Source organism: Anas acuta, chromosome 8 (genome assembly GCF_963932015.1).
Source record: "Anas acuta chromosome 8, bAnaAcu1.1, whole genome shotgun sequence".
NCBI lineage: Eukaryota > Metazoa > Chordata > Aves > Anseriformes > Anatidae > Anas > Anas acuta.
The window spans coordinates 23,501,654-23,527,924 of NC_088986.1; the positions used below are offsets into that span (position 1 = coordinate 23,501,654).

Consider the following 26,271-nt stretch of genomic DNA (forward strand, 5'->3'; position numbering starts at 1 on the left):
CGCTGCGGCACAGGCAGGGCACGGGGCTGGAGCCGTCCTGGCTGGGAGCAAAGGAGGTGTGAGTGAATGTCTGGCTGCCCTACACCCAGGGCTTGGCATTGATTCTGACCCCGCAGATGCCCGTGGAGAAGTTCATGTTTTATTTAGTCCTCTTGGAGCGCCTCCGAAGCAGCGTTTGCGCACCCCCAGCTCCGTCGGTTCCTCGGCACAGCCTGGTGCTTCGCCAAGCCCTCCGTACCCAGCCCCGGTGCTGCAGGCATCCGACCTCCTCCCTGCGAGCTCTGCTGCTCCCAGAGAATGGTCTTTTTAAAAAAATAATAATAAAAAAATGAAGCACGCGATTATTATCGTAAGGGCTGCGGCACGTTCCCCACGTACTGACACACAACATATGGCACGAGGTTGCCTCCCTCTAAATAATTCAGGCAGTTCATCGCCACTGCGATTTTCTGCGCCCTCCCTGGGCAGCCACAATTCACCACCTCCCTCCCCGTGCCTGCTCCCGGGGAGCTGGGCAGGAATACCAAATGTTTTGTGGGCCCAGCTCTCCCCGTCACGCCAGCTGCCTCCAGCCCTGCTGATTGCGCAGGGAGCAGCTGGGTGGTTTGTCTTCTCCTCGTGCTTTTTGGGGCCCTTCCCTGTCCCGTCCAGGCAGGGAGGTAAGAGACAGGCAGGGAGAGCAGGCAGGGCTCCTCTGCCATCCCTCTGTGGGTGCGAGGATGCTGCGAGGACACACGCCCCACAGGTGAGACCGCTCACCCGAGAGAAGAATTTATTAGTCCCGGCGTGGAAAATTCCTTCAAGGAAAGAGTCTTCATTGAGATGCAAATTCACCATCCTCTGCGCGGAAAATGAGCTCATTTTCCCTGCACAAAGCACCGGTAACTTATTTGTAGGAATGAACAGCAATACTTCCAGCTCCCCAGGAAAATTAGTGCCCATTAGCAGGAGCAGGGAGCAGCATCCCGGGCTTGCCTATCCTTGGGATGAATGGGCAAGGAATTAACACCATCTGACTTTTTTGAATTCGCCCATTTTTTTTTTTCTGGGGAACTTTAAATGGGTTTTTAATATAAATGTGAATTGGGAGCCTCGCGGGGCGTTCACCAACATTTGGCTTTGAAAGAAAAAATGTGCCCGGGCGATGCGCGGAGCCTCGTGGTAGGGGAGGCGAGGAGGCTCTGCTATACGCTGCTAGGTTATAGCCACGATCCAATTATCCCATGAATTCGGTGATAATGGAACTGATGCCGACTTATTTAAGGTAAAAAAAAAAAAAAAAAAGCTGACAAAAAGCTCCCTTAAACAAGCAGCGCTCCGGCCGCGAGCTAAGTGCTGGGGTGTTGGGAAAGGCCAGATTTGTGGTTCTGGTGCCACTTTAATTCTGCTCCGCGTGCACTGAAATGAGAGAAAAGCCCCAGGAGGAGGAAGTAAGTGATCGTTTAACTAAACACTGCATCGTAATGTAAATGGGGGCAGAGCCAAGGTCAACCTGGCTTCCATAAAACCCGCGTTTCCTAATTTCTGAAGCTTGAGCTTGAAGCCTTTTAGCAGAGGCTTTGGCAGGATTTCCCAGCCTCTTTTTTTAGGTCTTCCAAATGAAAAAAAAAAAAAAAAAAAAAAAAAACAAATCAAGGGGAAGGAGGAAAGATGGGAAAAGGCTTTTGGTGGCAGTGCCACCCCATGGAGGCACCCAGGGCACCCGGTGCTGGTGGGCACGGTCAGCTCCCTTGGTGCGAGCCCTCGATTGACTCAGCTGGGTTTTGGGGTTAAAAAACTTCAGGTGACGGCTCCATCGCATCAGCCACGAGTTCTCGTTACCCAAATTGCTCCCCTGCAGCCCTGGGCTGGAATCATTTATCTCCTGAGGCCATCAGCTGTGGTTTAAGCAGCTTGGAGGCACCCTGTCCTGGGGCTGTGCCACCTCCCTGCCTGTGCTATGTTGCTGGAGCCCTTCCTTGAGCCTTCCTCCCTCCTGGAGCCTCCCCTCTTCCTCACCAAATTGGGAAGTGACCTGCACTGTGGCTGGGCACCTGCGTGGCTCCGCAGCCCTGCCTGCTGCAGGTGGTGACGCTTTGTGCCGAGGGAGCTGCCCGTGCGTTATTAGCCATATCCCATATGGCACCCTCTGGTATTTGGCCACTGATTTGGAAACGTTTCTCTCTATCGACTATTGGCTACCGGTCCTCACATCAGGTAAAAATGAAGTGGGAAGCATTCCTGCCAGCAGAGGAGCGGGAGGAGTAATTAGCAGTAAAAAAGCAAAATTCACCAACAGCCAGAACGGGAAAGCAGACAGCGATCGATGTGAAACGCAGGGAATTGATCTGGGAAGAAAAAGCAGTGAGCTGAGAAAAAAAAATCTCTGAAATCTCTGGTCTGAGGGAGCGAGAAAGCAGCAAAGGGAAGTTCTCAGGCTTGGTGCTCTGAAGGAAGAGAGGAAGGGGGAGCTGGGGCTGGTGGCCCAGAGCTGTGCTGACATGGAAAGGCAGCGGCTGGTTCGGGTTTCTTACGGACGGAGGCCGGGCAGGCGCTCAGGTACAAAGTGCTTTGGGTGCCTCCTCCCTGCCCTGAGCATCTCCGCCAGCTCAGAGATGACAAAAAGCCCCAAAAGACAAAAGAGCATTTTGTGTTCCCTCCTCCTGTTGGAGGGACGGAGAGCTTGGTGAGATTTGTCTCCACGTCCCTCTTGTCTGCGAGGGAAGCGCTAAGAAACTGCTGTGCTTTCACCAAATGCTCCCAGCCCGCCTCCCCCTCCCGGTGCCGTAGGAATATATTGCTCGACTCGGGTGGTTTGCATCCTTCTGACGGCAGCGGCGGTGCCTGGAAGCCTGCCCAGGAGCCCGGCTTCCCCCGGTACCGGCGGGAGGCACGGTGCCGTGGTGGCACGGAGGAGAGGGCACAGCAGGAGGTACCCGGCCAGTGGCGCTGGGAAGGGCAGCAGGAGCTGGGCACCGGCCCCTCACTCATTTTTCTAATGCCATCAAGGTCTCAGCATCTTGAGGCCCCTCTGTGCCGTTTCTGAGGCTCCTGGTGGAGCAGGAGCAGGGTGCGTGACCGGCAGCCACCTCCTCGGACAGCCTCAGACAGGGACGTCACCCCCGGCGCCTGCGGAGACAGGCAGCCGATAGCAGGCACGGAGCGATGTCTCGGAGGACGCATTGCTCTCCTGAGGACCACTTTTTCAGCAGCAGCTGTGAAATCCAGTCATTTTTCCCCCCTTCCGTTTAAGGAGGTACCGATAAAAAGCCGGCGCGGCACCGCGCTGCGGACCCATCTTTCGGTTTAGAGGAGAGCAGGAATTGCAGCATTTGCTAAGAAAGCCACCATCCGAATGTCCAGGCTCTGAAAAAAAAAAAAAGTGTTTTCCTTGAAAACAACAGCTTTCATCGCTCTTAGCTGGGGGAAAACCACGAGGCTCGCTGCGGAGAGGTTCCCAGCCTCCTGGGAGTGCCAGCCCAGGCTGGGTGCCCAGGGACCCGCTGTCACCCTCGTCCCCTGCCCGGGCACCCAGCCCTGGCCCCTGCCCACCCTCCAGAGCAGCCTGGTAATTGGCAGCTAATTGAATCCTCTCGTAATTACCTTTCCCCTGGTAAGCTTCCACCCTGGAAGGCTGTGCGGTTTGGGGCCGAGAGCAGGCTCTGAAATTATCAGTGCTAATTCCCTGTGGCTCTGTTTATTAGGCCAGAGGACTTCCCCAGAGTAATCAAACCCAGACAGAAATCGCATTAAGCCCGCAGCACAAACAGGGGTGTTTGCAGCACAAAGCCCTTCCTGTCTCATTAAGATCAATTAGGTTGTCTTGAGCAAACTTTTCCCCCTTCTTTCTGCTCCGCCGGGGCCACCAGGCCCATCCTCCTCCTAAGCAAGCGCAGCAGCAGATCTGAAGGTGAAAAATGCCAGCACGGCACCAAAATCACTTCCAGCAGGCCAAACTGAGCTGGTTCAGGGGTGAGGCCAGCAGGGCACGCAGGACGTGTCCCCGTGCCCTCTCCTGCCCACCAAGGAGCACACGGGAGGTCCCCTCCCCGGTGCCAGGGCTCCCCGGCAGTACCCCCATGGGTGCAGAGAGCAGCATCCTATTCCCACCAAAATTCAACATGGGAAGGTTCCTGGAGGGCTTCCCAAATTGTGCCAGGTTCATCTGGAAGAGGAGGTTCTCGTTCCCAAAGGAGAGCAGCCCGGCACAGGAGCGCTCACACGCCAGGCAGCTCACAGCTCCCGCTGCTTGGTATCCCCCCCCCGCCACAGAGAGAACAGATTTGCGAATGTTTGCGAGCCAGGAAATCACTCAGAGAGGATGTTTTGGGGAAGCGACGATGTTTATTCAACGGGGAGGCTGCTTGTGTATTGCTTGGGGGTGGAAAGGCAGAGGGAGGGGAGCTGCCCCCGCCAGATCTGGGAGCCACGGGAGGATCTGCTAGGATTCCTGCTGGAAGGCAAATAACACGGAGAGCCTCCAGAGACTGGTTGGCTTCTCAGAAATCCTAACACGCGAGGACTGGAAAATAAACTGTAAATTCAGAGAATTTACAAAGCCCCAAAGCCTCTCCTTTCCTCTCCTCCTGGTGCTCGCATGTGCAAGAGCGCCCATGGGGGCAGCGCCAGACATTGGGGGCATGCCACAAACCACAGGTTTTGGGGGCATATTTCAACATTTAGGATTGAGCAGGGGATTTAGAGGCTGGATCTGCCCTGACACTTCGGGAAGCCATGCAGGAACAGGGGGAGAGGTAGGAGGAGGTGCTCGGGGTGGGCTCCATCACCCCTGGGCTCTGCACCTGCAGGGAGCCCCGCCGGGGTGCCTGCAAATTCTTGGAGCCACCAACTGAAAAAACAGAGTGTTTGCAATAATTATTTTCAGTAACTGACCAGCTTTACGGATGGGTGAATAATATTCGTCGGATAAATTATTCATGATTTATTTCCACCGATCAGCAAATCAATTAGCTTCAATTATTCCTCCAGCTCCGGCAGGATCAACGGGCAGATTTATGGCACGGGCGACGAACTAACGCGTGTTTCCGAACAGGGACCCGTGAAATCCTCTCCCCTTGTTCCAAATCGGCTCAGCTGAACCGAGGCTTTGATTCACGGTCAGACTCCCCAGGCTCCTGCCCTGAGCAGGGGGGAAGCAGAAGGAGAGCACGCGATGGAAAAATGGGAGGAACGGGAACAGAGAGGGGTGACGGGGTGGGAAACGGAAAGAAGAGGGCGAGAGGTGACCAGGTGTGCGTGGGGGCAGCGTGGTGACGCACGGAGCTCTCCGGGTACAAAATCCCCGGGTACGGCCTGCTGGGAGGCTGCATTTCTGCAAATTAACCTCTACTGATATAATTCACCCTGCGAGCGCTCTTGTGCCGAAATTGAGGAGCGTCGACAATATTAAGCCGCACAGTAAACGCAAGTAAGAGTTATTAAAGTAACAAATAGATAAATTAGCATAAGGGCTGGCTTTGCCTCGCTGGAGTAGCAACCTCGGAGCTGTGTGAGCGTGGCGTAATTCAGCACGGGTGCGCTCAGTGACCGGTGGTGTGCGGAGAGGTCTCCAAATTGCCCCATCCATACACGCAGGGCGCACACACACACATGGCTTTGTGAAGCGACTGCAAACACAGCTGAGAATGTTGTCTTCACACTTGGAGGCCAAAACGCTCCTCGGGAACCTCACGAAGCAAGCGAGCTGTTTGGCAAAGCGACGGGAAGCTACCCAAAAGGAGCCATTCGGTGCAAAATGTCAGGGGGTGTCGCTGCCCCTGAGTGCATCGTTGCCGTTTGGCCATGGGTAATTAATGAGCACTAATGAGCAGCAGCAGGTCTGCGGGGGAAAGGACCCCCTGAGTGCACAGGTGCCTTGCCTCGGCCGGGTGGGGCTGGGAGGGGGCACGGGGGGGCTGGAAAAGTGGCAATAAAACGGGGCATGGGGGTGTCTGGGCTCCCTGGGGGATGGAGCAGGGTCTCTGCTATGGGGCTGCTGAGAACAGGGACGGGGATCCCCAGCTGTGAGCTGCCCCCCACCTCCGGGGGACCCTCCGGGGGTGGCTCCCAGCCTCTGGGGCCGGCGATCCCAGGGATGGGGACAAAATCCCCGAGGTTTAGGACCGGCGCCGGGGCCGGGATCCCGCAGGGCGCTTCCCACCCCCGGGGATGCTGGAGCCGGGGGGTGCCGGGGGATGGAGCAGCGGGCTCGGGGGCGGCTCCCACGGCCGGGGGGGGGCCGTCTCCTCCCGGCTAAGGGGTGGGGGCGATGGGGGCAGCCCCCCCTTCCCTTCCCCAGCGCCCCTCCCCGCCGCCCGCCCCCAGCGCGCCTCCCGCGGCCGGCGGAGCGCGGCGCGGTGCGGGGCCGGCGGGGCTGAGCGGCGGGCGGCCGGGGGGGGGCTCCGCGGCCCCCGGGAGGGCTGGGGGCAGCCGCCCGCCCCCCCTGCACCGCAGCCGGCACCCGCATTTCCAACGGCGCCCGCTGCAGCATCCGGAGCGGACCCCGCAGGTAGGGCGCAGATCGGGCGGCTCCGGCACGGCTCGGTTTTGGGCATCCCCGCTCGTTTTTGGGAGAGGGAGGAAGGGGGGAAGCCTCTGTCGCTGTCGGAGCGAACTTGGGTCTGGGGTGCCCGCCGTGGGAGCTGGGGGTCCCCCGGGGTACGGTGAGAGCATCCCGCTGCTGCTCGGGGTGCTGGGCGCCCCGTCCCAAAGGGGGGGGGGCTGTGGATAGGCCTCGGCTGGAGGCTGTGGGAGCTGAGCCTGTGGGAGCTGAGCCTCGTCCCTGTCCTCTCTGGGGGGTCTCAACTTCCCCCAGCCCTCCTCATGGTGGGGAGTGGGGTGGGGGCAGTGCTCAGGGGGGAGGATGCTCGGGAGGATGCTCTCGGCACTGCGAGCCCTTCCCTTTCCCAGCCACAAAAAGCGGGGTGGGGGAAGCAGCACAGCCTGGGGGGCACTGCCCTGTGCCCCCCCGGGGTGCTGTGATTGCCACCTTCCCCTCTCCCAAACCTGCCCCCAGCGCGGATGCAGGCGGTGCTGGGGTCCTGTTGCTGCTTTCCCCGGGTGAATTCTCCCGGGAGCTCTCCCCACCCGCAGCCCCTGCCCCTTTCTGTCCCCATCCGTGGGGCAGCCGGGCTTGGTGTGGGTGTGGGTGTGGGACGTGGATCTGCAGCGCTGCCCGAGCCCCTGCGGGAGTTGTGCTCAGCCCTGCGTGTCCCCTGGGTGCTCCCCGCCTGGAGGAATTTGGGGGATGGAGTCCTGGCGGGGGCACAAGGGTTCTTGTGTCCCTTCGGGGGGGTCTTGCCAGGAATCTGGGTGCCTCTGTGGCTGTGTGCAGCGGTGGAAGGGCAGAGAGGAGCCAAAACGCTTTCTAGATGATGGTGGGAAGGGATATTCAGGATGAGCTGGAATTCCTAAGTTCACCATAGTGTCCACGGGGACGTGGAGATGCTGTCTTATAGCCACGCAGTGCAAAATCCGGGTAGCACCATTCGGTGTTGTATCTGGTTAAGGGGGGACCCTCAGATGATCCTGGGAACCCTCGGGTGGTCCTGAGCCTAGCATAGTGCCCAAACCCCCCCCCATCTGCCCAAGGCTCTTGGTCCCAGGGTCCTGCCCAGCTCCTCAGGCTGCCAGCACTGATGCTGTGCCGGGCTGAGGGGAGGGATGCTCATCCATCCCCCTACCCCACAGCCACCCGAAAGGGCAGCGCGTGCCCTCTGCCTCTCTCCTGTGTGCCCGGCGAGCCTGTGCTCGTCTGCAGGAACGGAGGTGGATGCAGGGGGCTCATCTCCGCATGCGAAATCCTCCCCCAGAAATCCCCTTCCCCCCAAGTATCCGTGATGTCGGATGAAACCAGCTCGGATGCTGCGGTTTTAGGGCTCTCTACAGGTTTTGCAGCAGCTAACGGCAGACCAGGCTGAATATAAAACGGGTTTTTTTCCTCTCGTTCCCAATGCAAAGCTCTTGCTGTCGGAATGAAAACAGATGTCGGGCTGCCTGTTTCAGCCAGTTTTGCAGAAAATCGCCTCTGGTTGAGACGCCGGCAGTGCTCGGATCTGAAGCCCCATCCTGTTTACCTCTGTGCCTTCAGAGCAAAACCGTCCCTAACCTGCCCTGCGCGTGGCACAGCCGGGGTTTGCCCAAGGAGCTGCGCAAAGGGAACCCAGGGGAGCGCAGCCCCGGCTCCCCGCAGCAGGAGCAGGCGGTGGGATGTCCCCGGGAGGGCTGGGGACAACCTCACACCCACCTTGGGGAGCAGCACGCAGACCTCAAGGCTTTCCAGCCCCCGATCTGCTTTGTGACAGATTGCTGCGTGCTGCCTGCGAGCACAGCCACTGCGGTGGAGCTCAGCACCCCCTGCTCGCTGCCACAACCTGAGGGGGGCTGCACGGGGCAGGTTTTGGGGCAGGTTTTGGGGTGAGGGGCTGAGCCCACCGTGAGCAGCAGCGCGGCCGTGCCGAATGGGAGCCGGCTGGGGCGCTCGCTCTGCCTGCCCGAGGATGCTTTGACAAGTAGCTTGGTGTGTAAACGGGGATTTCTTCAAAACTTCTGGGAGGAGCAGCTGGCAACCGAGGAGCTATGTGGCAAAAATGTGCGTGTGTGTGTGTGTGGATTCCAGTCTAAACGGGGAAGGGAAAACATCCAGAGTTACGGAACTAATGCAAATCGAGTTGGCTTTCATCTCTCCCTGCAGCATCCTCTGTGGAAGATATTTGCATTTCCCCGAAGCCAGCTCTTCCCTACCTGGCCCTCCAGCAAACCCGGAGCCACGGAGCAGGGGAAAACCTTACAAGATTTGGGGCATCTCTCTGGGCATGGAGAGAGGCGAACCCAAACCCCTGGGAAGGGGAGCTCTTAGCCCAGGGCAGGCAGGGGACGGAGGTGGGGGCAGCAGGGGGCTCTGCACACCCCAGCACACATTTGGGGTGCTTTTGGGTGCAGGGTGGCCTGGCACCACCCCGATCCGATGTGCTGGAGCCCCTCGTGACACCCTTGGGTTTGGGATGCGCAAAGCTCTCCGGATTTGCAGGGAAGCCTCCATCCAGCTGGGCAGAGCCAGGAGCGAAGCAGGATTTCGGGAGCACTCCAGCAGCAGCTATTAGCTATGCTAAAAGGATTACCAGCTCTGCAGGACTCATCAAGTGTTTAAAACACAACTCGAGCATCAAAGGCGGCTCTTACAGGCTCGCATTTTCACATCAAGTAACTCCGAAAATTCCTATCCAACTTAATTAAAACATCCTCCAGGCTCGTTAAAAGCAGAAAAACAAAGGCTTTTCTTGCTTTCCTTAAGCACCAAGCTATTTTTTAAGTGAGGAGTTCACAGAAAAGTGTGCAGGCTTCTTTGTAAAAGAGCCACCTTTGTTGAAGCCTCCTGTCCCCAGACCGCTGTGCCTGATTAATCTCAGGCTTTCCAAAAAGGAAATAAATACGGTTTTTATTTTTTTTTATTTTTTGCTGGCTAGGGACCACAGAAGAAAGATGAAAAAGGGAGAAGAGCTTTGTAGAGAAAGTTAGATAAGAGGGTGGGGGAGTGCCAAAAGCAGACCTATAATGGGAAACAAGGCACTGAAGTGCTGGGGAAGCACCTTTCATGCAGTGTGCCCCGTACCTGCAGGCCCCTTCCCCAGGGAGCACAGGGGAGCATCCGACCCCCCTGGATGCTGTTTTTGGCACTTGGGCAGCCTGGCAACATCCCCACCACGTCCCTTGGGCCACCGCTCGCTGCTCCTGCTGTGCCCGGTGTCACTGATGTTGGGTCTGCCCAAGCTCGTGCAAACCTCACCATCACCACGTGCAAACCTCAGTAAATGCTGTTGGAGAGCTGGGAGGCCTCGGACGTTTTAGCGTTTTATCCCGTGATGTTAATTTTTGATGGGTTTGATCAATAATGAATTAGCATCCAAAAGAAAAAAAAAAAAAGGATTGAGAGGATTAGAGAGTTCTTCTCCTTCCTCTTGTTTGTGGGTCAGTTTGATTTCTTCCTCTTGAGTGTCCTGTGTAGCCAGAGGGTGCCTGGAAGGGCAGCGCTGACAAATGCCACCGGGAGCGGAGCTGCTCGGGCTGCATCTCGCTGCGAATATCTGCAGCACGCCTCGCCTCTGTCCTTCCCACCTGGGCATTTCTGTTTTGTGGCAGACAGCAGGACTCGAGCAGAAAACGTCCTGTCCCTGGGGACCCCCTGAGCTGTCCCTGGGGCCATGGAGAGCCACAGCCGTGCAGGGTCCCTGCTAGCAAGTGGCAGCGCCTGGTGCCCTTGTTCTCGGAGCAGGCTCGGGATGTGGAAGGCAGGAATTAGGAGTAGGCAGGGTTTTTACATCAAGTATTTATAGCACCTTCCTCTCTTTGTGTCTAGACACAGCTATAAATGAGGCAGAGGGCTATTACCTAGGAATAAAACTGCCGAAACCAGCCCCGGGGAGCTTGTTGCTGTATTTCCAAGGAGCTGGGAGATTCCTTATGATGGATGTCACCGTACCCAGGGCTGTGAGCTCGCCGCAGCTGGGTACGGTGTCAGGGGACACGCGTACAATGTCCCTGCCACTCGCAGCACGGACTGAACATTAACCACGGGCTCTCCCAGCCCTTGGCTAAAACAGCCCCCTGTGCTGGGGGGAACGCTTGGAGCTGATCCCAGCGCCCCCAGTCCCCATCCCACGCCTGAGCTGAGAGATTTCATGCTCAGTAAATAGTGGGGGAGGCTCTCCTGGATGCAAATTCCTCTCTCTGATCCCTGCTCCCACCACATCCAGCACAGTGGGGTCCTGCTCCGTGCCTGCGGCTTTGCAGCGCTGTCAGAATACCAAAAATACCACGGGTAATGAAGGAGAGGATGGGCTCCCCGGACAGATGCCACAAGGCAACCCAGGGGGACAGAGGGCTCCCAGACATCTCTTCCTGGAGCTGCAAACACCTCAGTTTGCCTCTCGTCATAAAAACCAAGCGGACCGGGCATGGAAACGCAAAGGAAGAAGGAAAGGAGTGTCAAAAACCTGCGTGCACGCCGCCAGCCTGCGTGGTGAAGCGAGCACAACGTGGCTGAAGTGGTTCGGTGGCACACGGCGAGCGCCCCGGTGACCCTGCGATGGGTTTGTTACTGAAATCCGGGAGGATAACTGCCTGGTGAGATAAAACCAGGGCTCGGCCACTCGGGTGCACGCTGCAGGAAAATTACAAGGTGTGCAGCTGGTGATTGAGAGGCAGACCCGGGAGATAAAAGGAGCAAAGGAGCATCTGAAGGCGGCTGACTGCCCTTGCTTAAGGGCATGGCTGTTTTTCCTCAAAATGCACTAATTCCCCAAAACGCACTAATTCCCCAAAATGCCCTAACTCCCCAAAACGCACTAATAAATTATTCCTGGCTCTTTTAAGGGATAACGACCTGATTGGTATCGGCTGCCACAGGGGCTGCTTGGGGCCAGGCAGGAGCTCACCTGCCTCCGTGGTGCAGCACCTATAGAAGGAAGGATGCCCTCGCCCCACTGCCTTTTCTCCGTGTGTTTTGGGGCCAGCAGGGCAAAACCCCATGTTCCTGGGGATGTCTGTGCTGGAGCTTCCCCTGCTCCTCTGTGCCAGCAGGGCTTCTCCCCACATGGAGAAGAAATGGGCCTCGTAAGTGCCCAGGATCTATTAAAAGCTGCTCTCGTCTGCCTCCACCAAGAGCGCCGTTGGGAATAGAGCGACGCCTCTTGGATGTGAGTAAATATTGGCCTCGAAGGAACTCGCTGATAAGGGGAGATAAGTTATCAACAGCTGCTTGACCTAATATTACTGCCATACGAGATAACGCGGGGCTTTTGCGAGAGGTTAATAACTGGAGGTGGAATCCATCACCACGCACCGAGCCACCTGACAAAACGCAGCCTTAATTTTTCCCCTGGAGCTTTATCGGAGCCGAAGCAGCACGTAACGGGGAAACGTGCTGGTGGGTCAGGCTGAGGGCGATGCTGTGGGCTGTGAACGTGTTTCCCTCTGGTGTTAGCTCCTCCGGAGTGGAGGGGCCAGCAGGGCATCGCGCTCTGCAGGGCTCTCCCTGCTCCTGGTGAGGCTCGTCCCCTGTGCTGGGGGGTGGGGGACAATCCACCAAGTCCTCGCTGGTGGCTCCTGGCAGGAGCTGGGCTGGCCTTTCCGTGCTCCTGGCCTTTCCGTGCTCCTGGCCTTTCCGTGCTCCTGGCTGCTTTATCCAGCAGGCCACATTGCTGCTCGGCAAAGCTGGCTGCAGATGCTGGGATGGCAGCTGCGGTCCTATTGATCCCTGTGGGGATGATGAGCCCAAATGAAGCCCCTTGGGAAATCAGCACGGAACATAAAAATCTGGCTGCGAGGCAGAGGCCTTTCGCAGCTTTTCTCATCTTTGCCACAGAAGTCACCACGTGCAATCACCAGCAAGGATTTCGCCTCCCCTGGTGCTGAGCGTGCTGGTTTTTGGCACCCATCCTGCCTTGTGGCCGAGGTCCCGGTGGTCCCGTCCCCGTGGAGGTGCTGTGTGAGGGGTGATGTGGATGAACCCCCCGTGCCCCGTGTGAGCAGGCCGGGCAGAAAGCCTCGCAACCTGCAGACCCTGCCTTGAATGCAAAGGAGGAGAGGAGTGTTGCTTTGAACTCGCCTGCACGCACAAGGAAATTTGTAGTTTGAAAACTGCCTGGCAGCCGATTCCTTTGTAAAAGCAAAAGAAAAGAATACAGGGAAAAAAATAGCAGAGGCAAACGCGGCAGCCTCCATCCATCAGAGGAGGAGATGCTGAAAGAAAGGGGAGAAGTGGCTCCCTTCGTTTGGGTTTGGGATTTACAAATTATTTTTTTTACAAATTTACCTGTGCAATCCTCCCAGTGCCTTCTGGTGGTCTTTTTTTTGCCTTGTTTCGTTGTGTTTAATTCAAGGCGCCTGCGAGCTGCCAGCCGGCTGCCGGGCTCCACGGGCTTGTCCTGGGAAATGCCTGGATAAAGGTAAAACGGAAAAGAAGGGGGCCGTAAGGGGCAGCGTGTGGCACAGGGTGTTATTTATAGGCTTCTCCGTGGCGCTCATCACCATGGCAGCTACCAAGGTCGGTGCTGGCGGCTGTGGAGAAATGCCACGGATGTTTTTAGGGAAGGACGTGTGAGGGGGGACGTGGGGCTGGCGGGATGTGCGTGGGGCAGTGGGATTTAGGTGTTCAGCCTGCTGGCTAGGTCACGGATCCGCGTACACGTTGTGAATGGCAGCTGCGTGCACGTGCCCTAGGCTTTAGCCAAGCGTATCAGTGATAGGCGTCGGGATGAAAATAAATCTTAATACCAACTGCCCTCTGTGAAGCAAGCGCTTATTTTACATAAAAACTAATTTTAGGACGTCGGGACTGTGGCTGATCCACTTTATCTCCCGGTGCTTTAGCTTAACGATGTATAGCCTTGCATATAGATATAAATGTGTTTGTACACACGCTCTTTTTATGATTTTTTGTTGAATTTGAGCGTCCCAGTTACCCTCTCAGTCAGCAATCTCTCTGCTCTCCAGCGATCCTTTTCTCCCCTGCCTAGGTACGGTCGTGCCAGTGCAGGCTGCCAGCCCTGCTATATTAACGTATTAATATTAATAACGCCCTTATAATTGGGGCTGCTTCTCTGGGCAGCAGCAGTCAGGAGGCGCCGAAGCATGGCTTTAATGCTGGCTTCCAGCAGAGCTGGGGCTGGCACGGCCGGGGGGGGCTGTGATGGGACGCAGGGCAGCGTGCCCCAGGGGTGCTGAGCTGCTCCGGCAGAGCCGCAGCCTCCAAACGCGCCGTGACAGGGGATTAAACTGCCTGCACGCCCTCTGATGCCCACCGGCAGAGTTCGGGGAAGGCCGGAGATTTCTAGGGAACGCTCCGAGGGATTTAGGATGTGCTCAGGTTTTAAAGCGCCCTGGGAAAAGTAGCAGAGAGCTTTTGCTTTTCAGAAAAAAAAAAAAAAAAACATAAATTGCTTTTCGGCATTTCGCTTTCCTGCCTTTTTTCCCTTTTGCTGAGAGTCTGAGCCCATTTCTGCAGCTATATTAACTTTCAGTGCACCTTTAAGCGGGGTTTCCTCCCCCTGCATGCCTTTTTTCCTATTCTTTGCCTGGTGTCAGTGACACCTGCAGAGCCTCCCAGCCCTGCGCAGCTCCCGGTGCCAGCGGGGCTCCTCCAGCTGCACGCGATGGCGATGCTGCTTGTGGCCACACAGCCCTGGATGGGCCTTGTGGTGTTGCCAGGCATATTTATTCCTGGCTTAGCTTTGAACCCGAGCCTGTCTCCGCCGTGCTTTGGAGATGTTTTTTGCAGGGGCTGGGTACGGAGCTGGTGCCCCCGGGTGTGTTCGCAGCCGAAGGGCAGCAGGCTCCCGGCTGGCTTGTGCTGGGAGGCAGCGGGAAGCGTCTGGCACTCGTGGCTGCAGAACAAGGCTCTAAACGAGAGCCAAGCACATCTTACAGGCTCTGGAGCCAGCAAGCGAAGCACAAAGCATGGCTTTGGATCGCTCTTTAAAATATTGCCATGATCATGAAGCCGTGAGTGAATAATCCATCTCGGGAGACCCAAACGCTTGGGGCTGGCTCAATGGGGGTGTGTAAGGTGGTAACGTGCTGCAAAATGCCTTGGAGAAGCACGTTTCCATGTGCAGACCCCAGAACGAGGGATGGATCAGGGTGAGGTCTGCCCTGGCCAGCGAGGGCGCAGGCAGGGTCGGCTCAGGGGGGTCCCACAGAGCCCCCAAACCAGACCCTGTCTGTGCGAAGTTTCCTCAGCACGCGCGTTTCGGGATGGACCTGGGAGCAGGTTTTATCCGAGCTCTCTTGTCTTTCATCTTCAATTAAAAAAGTTAGGATTGTAACATCCTGTAATTGCCTCTGCGCTCGCGGAGGTCTGGGAATGGCAAGAAAGCCCCCGGCGGCTCATTGAGCACCTCCTGAATGTTCTGCCTGTAAGCAAAGTTCGCCGCCTTACATTATAAAGATATTTAGGTCCGATTCTGTGCTGGGGTGATAATTTTACGAGGGATTTTCATACCTTTTGGATGCAATAGGCAACGGATCATTACCTTTTTTTTACACTTAATTGCTTTTATCATCCCGAATTATTCTGCGTTTAATGATAATAAAGCACTTCTGCTGGGGAGGCCAAGCGCCACGTGTGGTTTGTCTCAGGCTGCCGCAGCACAACTCCTGGGTACGTTCTGCGGTCCCGTGGGGATGGCAGAGCCCTGGGGAGCAGCAGCTTGTGCCCACAGAGCTGGGCTCAGCTGGGTTTTGGGGCAGCCTGCCTCGCTGCAGCCCATGGTTGGACGCTCATTCGGATTTTTTTGGAGTGAGCTGGATGTAGGAAACCCTCTCCCTCCAGCAGCCTGCCTCCTGCCACGCTGGGCTAGCCCCTGTGCTGCTGACAGCCTGGCTGCAGCCCCAGCAGCCGCCGCTCCCTCCTTGTGCTTCCCTCGGCTCTCCAAGAATGCCATTTCGGGTGGCCTTCTGCAGATTTTCAGCAAGGGAACTTGTGTCGTTCGTGCATTATTTAGCAAGGCTTTGTAGATGCTCTAAGCCCGCTGCTGGCATCGATGGACTCCCAGTGATGCTTATAAGCTCATCAGCAGGCGCCGTAATTGATGGCCATTGATAAGCCATCTGCTGACCCTGTGGGCCCCAGGAGAATTGATTAACTATTCATTAGAGCATCTAGAAACCGCTTATGAACCTTTTATAAACTATTTATCAGTGAGCTCAGACCGGTTTATCCATCACTCTTCAGGGCCGTACAGCGGAGGGGAGGGGGGGAACAAAGGGCCGGCGTTGTCCTGGCTGATGGTGGTGAATTTTCGGATGTTTTGCAGAGCCTCTTGGTTTAGCTAAGCAGGGGCTGGCGAGTGCCCAGCAGCAGGTTTTTTAATATACTATCGGGCTAAACTTAGAGGAGAGGACGAGCAGGCTTGCATCTTGCTTTGCTTCTAGCAGGCTCAGATTAAATTACCCATCCCATTTTCCTGCCGTGAGTATGCAGGAGGACGCAGAGCCAAAGGGAACAGCTGCCAGCAAGAGGCAGTTGGCTGCTGGAGGCTCTCAGGCAGCGCTGCGATTCCTGGTGGAATTGGGGGCGGAGTGTGAGGCTCGGGTTCAGGGCTGGCATCCCGGCACGGCCAGAGCATTTTCTGCCTTCTGCCGCTTCCAGAGCAGGAGGTGAGGGGTGGTGGAGAGGCCGTGCTCGGTTTTGCCTTCATAAATCTCTTCCATGTTCCCAAAGATAAAGATAAAATAATGTGGTGATGTGCAAAGTGCAGGTAAAGAGAGGAGGACGGAGCCTTGTGGCTGTTTTCCCTCTGCTGGGATGGGTGACGTGGAAAAGGAGGGCGAGGGTGGCGGTCGGGTGCTCTCCATGGGGACTGCGTGTGTCAAAACCTCCGCAGGTTCTGTGCCCAAACAACATTTATTGGCAGGACCTGGAGATCCCTTCCTGGTATGCAGCGTTTTTACCCAAAAAAGGAGACTTTCCCTGGTGATTCCTGCAGAAAATATCAATGCCCCGGCTTCAGCGTGGGGAAGAGGGCACGCTCCCCATAAAAGCCCTCGGGTAACGAGCTCCTGCCTGCCTCGCGCGCCCCGACCAGGAGCTGTGATAGAAACTCCCCGCGTGTTGACAGAGGAAATGATGCCTGTAATGGGATCTTAGCACCTCCTATCACTGCTAACAGTCCGAATCTCGCCCGCAGCTGATGCTGCCCAGCGAGGCCAGGGATAAACGATGGCTCCGAGGGAGGTGGCGAGCGGTGCGCCGTGCCTGGCTGCTGCCAGAAGCGGGGCAGATGTGGCTCTTATGGGAGCTTCGTTCTTCCCTTCCTCCTTACCTGCTCCTTACTTACTCAGCCATGTGCTGTGCGTAAATGGGATGGACTGGGAAGGAGGTCCCAGCTCGGGTGGTGACACAGCTGACCCACTGTGAGAGGGAAGCAGGAGCCTGGTGGAAGGAGCAGCGGGGTGCCCCGCGTGGTGCTCGTTGTCTCTTCCTCCTGAGGAGCCCGACCACGTTGCTATTCTGAAGTCAATCTGAAGTTGAGCCATTCAGGTGAGCGGAGGAGGAGAAGGGTAAAATGGCCGTGGAGAGAAAGGACAGCTTTTTCCAGGCTGAACAAAGCATTTCAGATTGACTCCTAGCCGTTCTTCACACTTCTGTGTTTGGCTGAAAAACCCGAGTGCACATAATTATATGGCGGTCAAAGAGAAATAATTCGTATTGGATTTTCAGCCTAACCACTGGACCAAAACTAACTCGGTGTTCAGACACCCGCAGAGGAGCGATGCTCGCCCTGCCCTGCCCGGGGATGCTCTGCATCCCACCTGCATGTCTCCGGCCCCATTCTCCCTGGTAGTCTCAGGGCTCTGAAGCTGGCCATGGTTTTTGGGTGCCCTGGGCACCCCAGGGCAGGGCTGGCAGCGACTCATGCTGATAAGTCAGTGGTTAGTACGTGAGACCCAACAGCAGTGCCTTCCGTGGGTTGTGGCCAGCAGCAGGAGCGCTCCCCGTGCTCGGTGGGATTTAAAAAACATTAAAAAAAATCAGCTTCAAAAGTTGACAATTCGGGGCAGGTTTCCCTTGTTAAAAGCAGGTCCCAAATTAGCCGTTTTGGCTCAGTCTCCATCTCTCATCCTCTGAATCTCCCCTGCCCCTCCTGTATCGCAGCGGGGGGCAGAGCGGTTCGTAGTTCCCCGTCCCTAAATAACATCTTTCAGGAGCCGGCTGAGCTGCAAAATGGATTAGCTTTGCCTTACAGCTCTGCACACAACAATTTCAGGCTCGCGCAGGAGTTGCATCGCCCTTCCAAGCAAAACATTTCCCGTTCGGCCCCTCCTGGTGCTGCCAGGAGCTGGGAACACGGCCGCGGGGAAGCAGGGCGCTGGGCACCCAGGGGCAGGCGGGCGCGAAGGGGTTCAGCATCCGCAGAGACGCCCGCAGCCAGCTTTGGAGGCTGGCAGCCAGGTTTAGAATTTTAATGATATCCTGTGTCCCACAGCCTTTCATTTGGGGAGAAGCCGCTCTAAATGACCCATTTTTCTTAGCATAATGATAATCATTACCAAGAGGAAAATGAGCACTGGAGACGGGGACGGACGCGGGCACGGAGGAGATGGGGTGGCCGGGCCCGGCTGGCAGAACACCGCGTGGAGGAACAAACCTTTTGTTCTTGGAAGGAATGTGAGGACGCCTTTGAACATGCATGTAAATTTGTCACAAATAAGTCACCACGGCTCGAAACGGAAAGCAAAGGAGAGTGGCCATAAATATTTTATCTCCTTGGCAATGAGCTCCAGCGCAGCAAATTGCCACATCCTCCTGGGGGAGAGGCTGCCGCTCGCTGCCGGGTGGGGATCCTTCCCGTGTGCTCATCCTCAGCAGGGTTTTCCCTCCGCAAAGATCAATTTTTCACTTTATTTGGCAAAAGGCTTTTTTTTTTTGTATGTGTGTGTGGTGGTGGAGGAAAAAATTCATTAGCAAAGGAAGCCTGAAAACCTACAGCCCGTGCTGTAGGAACAGCGCGATCCAGCAGCCCCGGGACCAAAGGGGCAGAACAGAGCCCCCACGTGTGGGTGCTGACCCTGCAGGGATGGGGAGGCTCGGGAGCACGAATCCTGCCTGCGTGCTCATTTTGAAGATGAGGAGAGCTTTTTCAGCCTCTGAGCACGGCTGAAACGTGCAGGCACCGGGGCGCAGAGCAGCCCAGGATGCTCCGTGGAGCAGAGCCACCCACTCCTGTGCTTCCAGGTGCCGGAGCGAATTTGGAGAGCAAGGCTGGGTGATGGCTTTGCATGCAACCTTGGAAGTCTTCTCCTGGAGGAATCAGAGGTGCTGTGGAGACCTCGCCCAGCACCCAGACTTCAGGCCCTTCAGTCAGCTGCTTCTGACCACGGTGTTCAAGCATCTCAATAATTCAATTAGACGTGACCCAAGGAAAACCTATGGCATGTAATTGATTGGGAGAGCGAGCCCTGATCCCAGGTAATTGCTCTCTTCTGGAGCAGCCTGCAGCAGCCCCGTGGCCGGGCTCGTATGCCAGGGATGTAGCTGGTTAGGTCTGTGAGTGATGGAAGAAGTCTGGTCTCTGGGTGCTGCAATTGAATTAGACACCAGCAAGACAGATCTTATTAGATTTATTAGATGGCTGGTAGGAGGAAAGCTGGAAAACAGAGGAAGAGAAATGTCTCCCTGGCGACCTCTGGGCTGGCATTACTCCTGCGCCGGGCCGAGATGGGTGAGCTGTTTGTCTCCTGGGGATGTCGGAGCAGTGGGTGGCAGCGTTGCCCCCACACTGCTGGCTGGGACGTGTGTAGGGTTGGGAGAGTGACCCTGAGCTCGGTGTCTACGTGGAGGACCAGCCATGTGTGCCTTCTGTCTTCCCGAGCCCGGCCAGCACCATGGCACATCACCCTGTGGAGTGTCTGGCACTGGGGGTGCAGTGGCACCCCCTGACCCCCAAGTTAATTTAAGACCAGTCACGTTCACGGTTGTCTGCTGGAGGATGTGCCACGGGGAGCTCTCTTTCTGCTAAGACTTCTTGGTGGTGAGCTATTGCCATCGATAATTAACAGCGGGCCAGCCTTGCCAAAATAAATTCAGTGAGCGTGCGGCAAGGCCAAGTTCCCTCGGATTTGCAAGTCACCCACTGTTTCTCCCTTGCTTGCTGTCCCCTGAGTTGTGAGGTGAGCTTTCCTGTGCTTGAATATAACAAAAAGACACGGTGTTCTCAGAGGAGCCTTTACTAGGGGGGTCTGTAGATCATTCAGGCTTCCCTTCACCGCTCAGGGTGAGGAGCACCGCGGGGCTTTTCATGCTGAGGAGGATTTTTCCTGGCCGAGGTGCTTATAGTCTCAGCCCAGATTAGCAGCGGGCTGGGTGTCACTGCAGGGTGAGCCCTGCTGTGCCCAGAGGGGCTCTGTCCCAGGCAAGCCCCCCAGGAGGTGCAGAGATGTGGGAACCTGCAGGCACTGCAGGATCGGTGTCACTTCGCTGGGCAGGAGCCAGGCTGGAGCCAGCAGACGTTCTCCTTCCATCACCGTCACCAGCCCAGCTCCTGCCCTTCCACCACAGCAGCGGGCAGCTGCCTCGTGCTAATTACAAGCAGGACCATTGCTCTTCATCAAAGGCCAGCCCGGAGGCAGCAGCAGCAGCAGGCTGCCCATGGGATGCTCCGTGTGCCGCCCGGCTCCCACCTCCCAAACCCCTGCCAAGGGGGTGCCGGGGGCACCGCTGCTTCTCCCCATCTGGCAGTGGGGAAAAGTGGTTGTATGAGGGCTGTGCACTGCTTTCTTGTTTTCCTTCCCCCTAACATTGGCTACGTGGGGTTATCTGAGGACCTGGCAGTGAATCGTGCGTAAAAGAGCAGCCCCGAGCCCCCGAACTCGGAGCCAAGCTGTGCGCTCTGCTCTGCCCTGGGCTTGTGTTCGCCTTCGTGCCCATTTGTAACTCAGGGCACATCGAGCCACCGGGCTTTGCTCGCAGGTGGGACTCAGAGCAGCTCGGTTATGCCTCTGTAGCCAGGCACATGCACCAGGTCACCACGCGATGTGCTGCACCCCAGGCACGAGCGTGGCACAGCCCAGCCAGCCAAAAACAAGGCGTCCTCCCCAACAGGGGGCTGGCAGCAGCACCTGCGGGCACGGGGCGTTCCAGCCCGGGGGATTTGGGTGCTTTTACTCATGGGGTTTGGGCCTGATTGGAGTAAAATCCCCCGACTTGGAAACACCAAGGGATTCCTCTAAAGAAACAGCAGGTTTTCCTGGGGAAGCAGTAAATTGTTTTGATAGCGTTGAAGGATGGCATTATCATTTTTACGTTTTTTTTGTACAAGTCAAAATGAATCATTTGCCTTCCCCGAACACTATGTTTAAGCACCTGAAATGTCTGAATAGGGCTTTATTTTTGACACGCCTGTCACACATCACCCAGCTGAGCGTGGTTGTGAGCAGGGGGGTGTTCCCCACAGCTCCAGGCACCAGGAGAGCCCCGGCCGGAGCACCCCTGGGCGCTGAGCTGAGCGCGCGTGGCCGTGGAGCTGGGGCACCGAGGGGGTGCCGTGGGCACCAGCACAGAAACAAAGCTGTTTTGTTTCTCCCTCGGCAGGCAATGGTTCTTGCACTTTCGGCTTGAGGTCCTATTTTTTGGGAAAGGAGGGAGAAAGGATCCCTCCAAAGGGGTTTGCTGCGTGGATGCGCTCGCGGCTGCAGGCAGGGTTTGCCTGCCAGCCCTGCTGCGCTGCCTGCTCTGGGCAGGGGCTGGGAACAGTTTGCAGCTCTTTGCCCGCTTCGCCCTGCCTACACGGCAAATTATATGTAATCATTAGCAAGTGGGCTGCTTCCTCCTTCAGACACAATTAGTGGGCAGGGCCCGGAAAAAAAAAAAAAAAATCTGCCTCAATCTCATTTCCTGCACAGGATGCGCTTGAGATGCCTGGGAGGAGGCAGAGAGCAGCTGCTGGGCGCAGAAGCCAGCCCAGGGCACGAGCAGCCCCTTGGCCAGTGCCCAGGGACCGCCTGGGGGGCAGCTCCTGGCCCCCCAGCCTGAGGTTTGGGGAGGGAAGGTGGCAGCAGGAGGGTTGGGGATGCATTGAGGTGTCCCCGAGGACGCGCTGGGCAGCACAGGGCACCTTGGTGGTGACCTTTGGGCAGGCAGGGGGGGTGTGCTGGGCAGGGCGGTGCGGCAGCACTGCTGAAGGACTAGCTGAAGGGGAGCTCCAGATTTACATCCAGGAGAGCTGGAATAAATCAAAGCAATTAAAGTGCAAATGAAGCTTTAAGCAATGCGGCATCCTAACTACCTGGGAAGAGCGGTGTGTGTACTTCTGCCTCGCTCTCTCCCCCTTTTATTTATAGACAGAATTCAAATCACTTAAATAATTAAACTAATTTGCCAGGTAGGGCCGGGGCTCGGGGAAGTGCCTGCTGGCATTAACGAGGATGCCTTTTGACAGCGGCTCCACCACCCACAGCAGCCCTCGGGGCTTGCCAGCAGCCGCTTGCTCCTCGTACCTGGAGATGGGCTCTGTGTGTGGGGACAAACCCAGGCCCTGCACAGCGCCCAGCAGCTGGCAGCGAGCACAGGGGACGCAGGAAGACACAGTGCTGGGTGCTGGGGGTTGCGTTGGTGAGGGTTGAGGACTCATCCCTGGCTGCCCTGAGTTGTGCAGGGGCTGAAGGGAGGGGAGGGAACCCAGCGTTTGAGCTTGGGTCTGCTGGAAAGTCTGCTCAGCACAGGGAGGTCCTCGGGAGGAGGTCCTCGGGAACCGAATTTACCTGGAGTTATCCATCCTGGGCTGTAAATCCCCTGTAAAACCTGGCACAGGTTTAAAAGCAGTCGGAGCAGTGGCTGTATATTTTTCACTGGAAGCCTGGGAAGGAGCGAGGTGAAGGGACAGATGGTGGCTGTGGTTCTTTAGGCTCGGTTTCTTCCCTTCAGCCTCTGTCTTCCACAAAAATCCACTCTGCGTTACGGCACGCACAGGGCACGGTGTTGGGTGCCCATGGGGGGACAGTGCCTGGTGGGAGCAATGTGAGCAGTGCCCTGGTGACACCGCAGGGCTGGGGAAGCTGGGGGGCTGTTGTGCTTGACCCTAACACCCCTTCTCCTCTGTCTTTTCCAGAGTGACGGGATGGAGGGAGGCACACGTGGCCAGGCGCAGCAGGAGCGCACGGTGTTCGTCGTGGGCACGGCACAGCCCCGCCGGGATCGGTGTGGAGGTGATTCCCCGTGAGGACACAGGGACACCCCCTTCCAAGACTGCCTCCCCTTCCTTCTCCCTGCTGCCTGATCGCCTGCCACGTTTCCAGGGATCTGCAGGAGGATCCGGGACTGGGAGCCAGGAGGCTCCTCACTGCACGGGGCTGGAGAGCGCGACGGCGATGGGGACGCAGACGAGGGACCCTGTGTGAGCCCTGGCTGCTGGTGGCAGACTCAGGGCACAGCTCGCTGGGGACGGGGCCACAGGGGCTCCTCGGGGTGGGGATAAAGCCCACGGTGCCCAGGCTGGCTGCTGATGTCCCCCTGTGCCCCTCCAGCTGGATCGTTCCCCTAGTGCCGGCGTGGAGGCTCGCTCGTCTCACCATGGTGCTGCCGCCGCCCGACAAGCGCCACGTCTGCCTGACCACCATCGTCATCATGACCAGCATGGCCTTCATGGACGCCTACCTGGTGGAGCAGAACCAGGGGCCCCGCAAGATCGGCGTCTGCATCATCGTGCTGGTGGGGGACATCTGCTTCCTCATCGTGCTGCGCTACGTGGCCGTGTGGGTGGGGGCCGAGGTGAAGACGGCCAAGCGGGGCTACGCCATGATCCTGTGGTTCCTGTACATCTTCGTGCTGGAGATCAAGCTGTATTTCATCTTTCAGAACTACAAGGCGGACAAGAAGAACCTGGAGACGGTGGCCAGGAAGGCCCTGACCCTGCTCCTCTCCATCTGCGTGCCGGGGCTCTACCTGGTGCTGGTGGCCTTGGACAGCATGGAGTACATACGGACCTTTCGGAAGAAGGAGGACCTGAGGGGGCGCCTCTTCTGGGTGGCCCTGGACCTGCTGGACATCTTGGACATCCAGGCCAACCTGTGGGAGCCGCACAGGACCGGCCTGCCCATCTGGGCGGAGGGGCTCATGTTCTTCTACTGCTACATCCTCCTCCTGATCCTGCCCTGCGTGTCCCTCAGCGAGATCAGCATGCAAGGGGAGCACATCGCCCCCCAGAAAATGATGCTCTACCCCGTCCTCAGCCTGGTCACCATTAACATCGTCACCATCTTCATCCGGGCCATCAACATGGTCCTGTTCCAGGACAGCAGGGTCTCCACCATCTTCATCGGCAAGAACATCATCGCCATCGCCACGAAGGCGTGCACCTTCCTGGAGTACAAGCGGCAGGTGAAGGAGTTCCCGCAGAACGCCATCGCCCTGGAGCTGCAGCAGAACTCCCTGTCCCACAACCAGACGGTGCACGGCACGCAGGGCATCCCCCACGAGCCGTCCCCCGCCAGCGAGATCCTGGACACATGACGGGTGCCCCTGCCCAGCGTGGGTTCACACAGCCCCCGGGGAGGGCGAGCGCGAGGGACACATCCCAGCAGCGAGGGCTCCTCTGGGCACGGAGCACCAACCGCGTTGTCATTGAGCTATGGAGGGTCCCCAAGACGTCTTCATCTCAGGTATAACCCTAGGAGTCCTCCGGGAAAACCAAATGAACTCGCAAAGGACCTGAACCAGCCAACCCTCTCCCTCCTGCCAAATTCTCCCCTCCGAGCAAGGACCGCTGAGGGTGCGACGTCCCTTTCTACTCCTCCAGCACCTCACCCCGACTCCGAGCCTGGACCCAAGATTTTAGTACCGGAGCCCTTTTTACGGCGCGGGGACGGGGCCCTGGGTGCAGGGGCTGGGGGGAGGGCAGGCGTTTGAACCGGTGAATCCCGTGATTATCCGTGTCTCTTATCTCGACTGGTCGTGTTTACAGTTCCCTATTTATAATCTCCCCGGTGCCGCTGTCCCCGCAGCGGGTGGCAGCGAGGACAGCCCCGTCCCGGCGCTGCCGGGAGCAATACGTGCCAAGCCGGAGCCGACCTAACGCTGGTGTTTTATGGATTTCCTTCACTGCAGATGACTCAGCACAAGATTTCTATTTTCGGGAGGGTCTCTCCGTCCCTCCCCACGGTGTTGCCACGCGCCCGCCCCGCAGCCCCCGTCCTGTGCCAGCGCCCGCGGGCACCGAGGAGGACGGCGACGATGCCTTTCACTCCGGCATCAAGCGTTTGTAAAGAGGGCTGCTTTCCACAGCTACTATATTTTTAAAAGAAAATATTTCAAATACTAAAAAAAAAAATAATGCAAAAAACGCCCGGGAAAGCGGTGCTGCCCTTCGCCACTGCTTGGGTGGTGGAGACCTGGGGATGTCCCCAGCCCAGATGTTTGGGGACATCTCCTCTTCTCTGCCCCCCGAGCCGTGGCAAGGGGCTTGGTCCCTGGGCAGAGGGGTGGGAAGCGAGGGCCAGCGGGACAATAAAAGCCCAGTGAGAACGATGGCTTCGTGTGGTCTCTTTTCTGGAGGGGGCAGCAGGGAAGGCAGCTCACCTACAGCCCAACCCCCTTGTCCCCTCCTGCCCCCCGGTGCTGTGCCAGTCACTCACGGAGCAGCAAAAAGCTTGCAAAAGCTGAAATATTTGTCCAGCCGAAACACTGCCCCAAGGGCTCGGGCAGCTCTCAGCTCCCTTAGCTTGGGAAAAGGGAGACAAGCAGTCACGCTGCATCTCCAGCACACCGAAATTGGATATTTTTTGCTTTTTCTAAACCAAGCATTTCATTTGGAGAAGACCGGAATAAAAAGCCTGCCGCTGTTTACATTTTCCTTCCGCGTTTTCTCCTGGCTCTGCTCGCTGGATTTGACCTAGATCCACAACTCATTGGAGTCTCCATCTTTTCAACCCGTCACGATCTGTCCAAAACGTTTCATGCAGCCCTGCCCCAGCCTTCCCAAGTTAGGAGCGGCGCATCGCGGGGCTGTCAGGCTCCCCACGGACACCCTGTCACCCGGGGGTGACACTGCGGGGGCTCCTCTGCTGGGAATAAATGCGCTGAGAAATACAGCAGCATCCTTGCCAACAACCATGAGTTTGCAGGAGAGCTGGCTGGAGAAGTTTCTCCCTCAGGAGGGAGAGAGCAGGTGATTTAAAAGGTATTAGCAGGAATTAATTAAATGGCGAAATTATTCTGCGATACCTATGGAAGTGCATATTGCATCTCTACCGGTGCCATTAAGACGCACATGATTAGCACCCGTGCAATTAACTCCCAAGTATCTAATAACGTTCTGTTACTCTTTCAGGTAATTAATTGACGAGCCTTTATGGTACAGCTCCTCCCCGGCGCTGAGCACGGGGGGCCTCCAGGTGCTCGCGTTGCCCTGCAGGTGCCAGGCCCCTGGGAGGTGTCTGCGTGCCAAATGCTTCGTCTTCCCTCGCCGTAACCTCTGAGCAGGCCTGGGAGTCCCCACGGGATGTGGGTTTGGGTGGCAGTGCCCTGGCTAACCCTGGTGGCACGGAAAATGAGGGAAGGTTCCCAAACGGCCCCAAAACGCGGCTCTGCATGCACCGCAGGGAGCGGGGAGCCCGGCTGGCTGTGGGGAGGGCTGCCTCCAGCCTGGCTGCTGGGTGGGGAGAGCTAAATTACAGCTAAATAGGCTGGGGCAGACAGATCTCAGCTCTCCGCTGTGCAGGTGTGTTGGCAAACTGCTCCTCTGTGAAAGGAGAACGTGAAGTGAGGTACCCCCGGACCCGCAGGTCTCCCCATGGCTCTGA

General features: G+C 57.3%; 1 protein-coding gene across 3 annotated transcripts; it reads left to right on the forward strand.

The window, feature by feature from the left end:
• The first annotated feature begins 5,247 nt into the window (after window positions 1-5,247).
• On the forward strand, window positions 5,248-24,997 carry TMEM121 (transmembrane protein 121). 3 transcript variants are annotated; one of them, XM_068690868.1, is made up of 2 exons: window positions 5,248-5,270; window positions 22,584-24,997. In XM_068690868.1, exon 2 carries the CDS (start codon window positions 23,045-23,047, stop codon window positions 23,981-23,983), a length of 939 nt encoding a protein of 312 aa, XP_068546969.1. In that variant the 5' UTR covers window positions 5,248-5,270; window positions 22,584-23,044; the 3' UTR covers window positions 23,984-24,997. The 3 variants fall into 3 exon arrangements, with proteins under 3 accessions (XP_068546969.1, XP_068546970.1, XP_068546971.1); XM_068690869.1 differs by lacking the exon at window positions 5,248-5,270 and adding an exon at window positions 6,293-6,487; XM_068690870.1 differs by lacking the exon at window positions 5,248-5,270 and adding an exon at window positions 11,426-11,672.
• Window positions 24,998-26,271: the final 1,274 nt, after the last annotated feature.

What these genes read in the sequence shown, in the direction of transcription:
- TMEM121 (XM_068690868.1), top strand. Translation starts at nt 23,045, where the DNA reads ATGGTGCTGCCGCCGCCCGACAAGCGCCACGTCTGCCTGACCACCATC.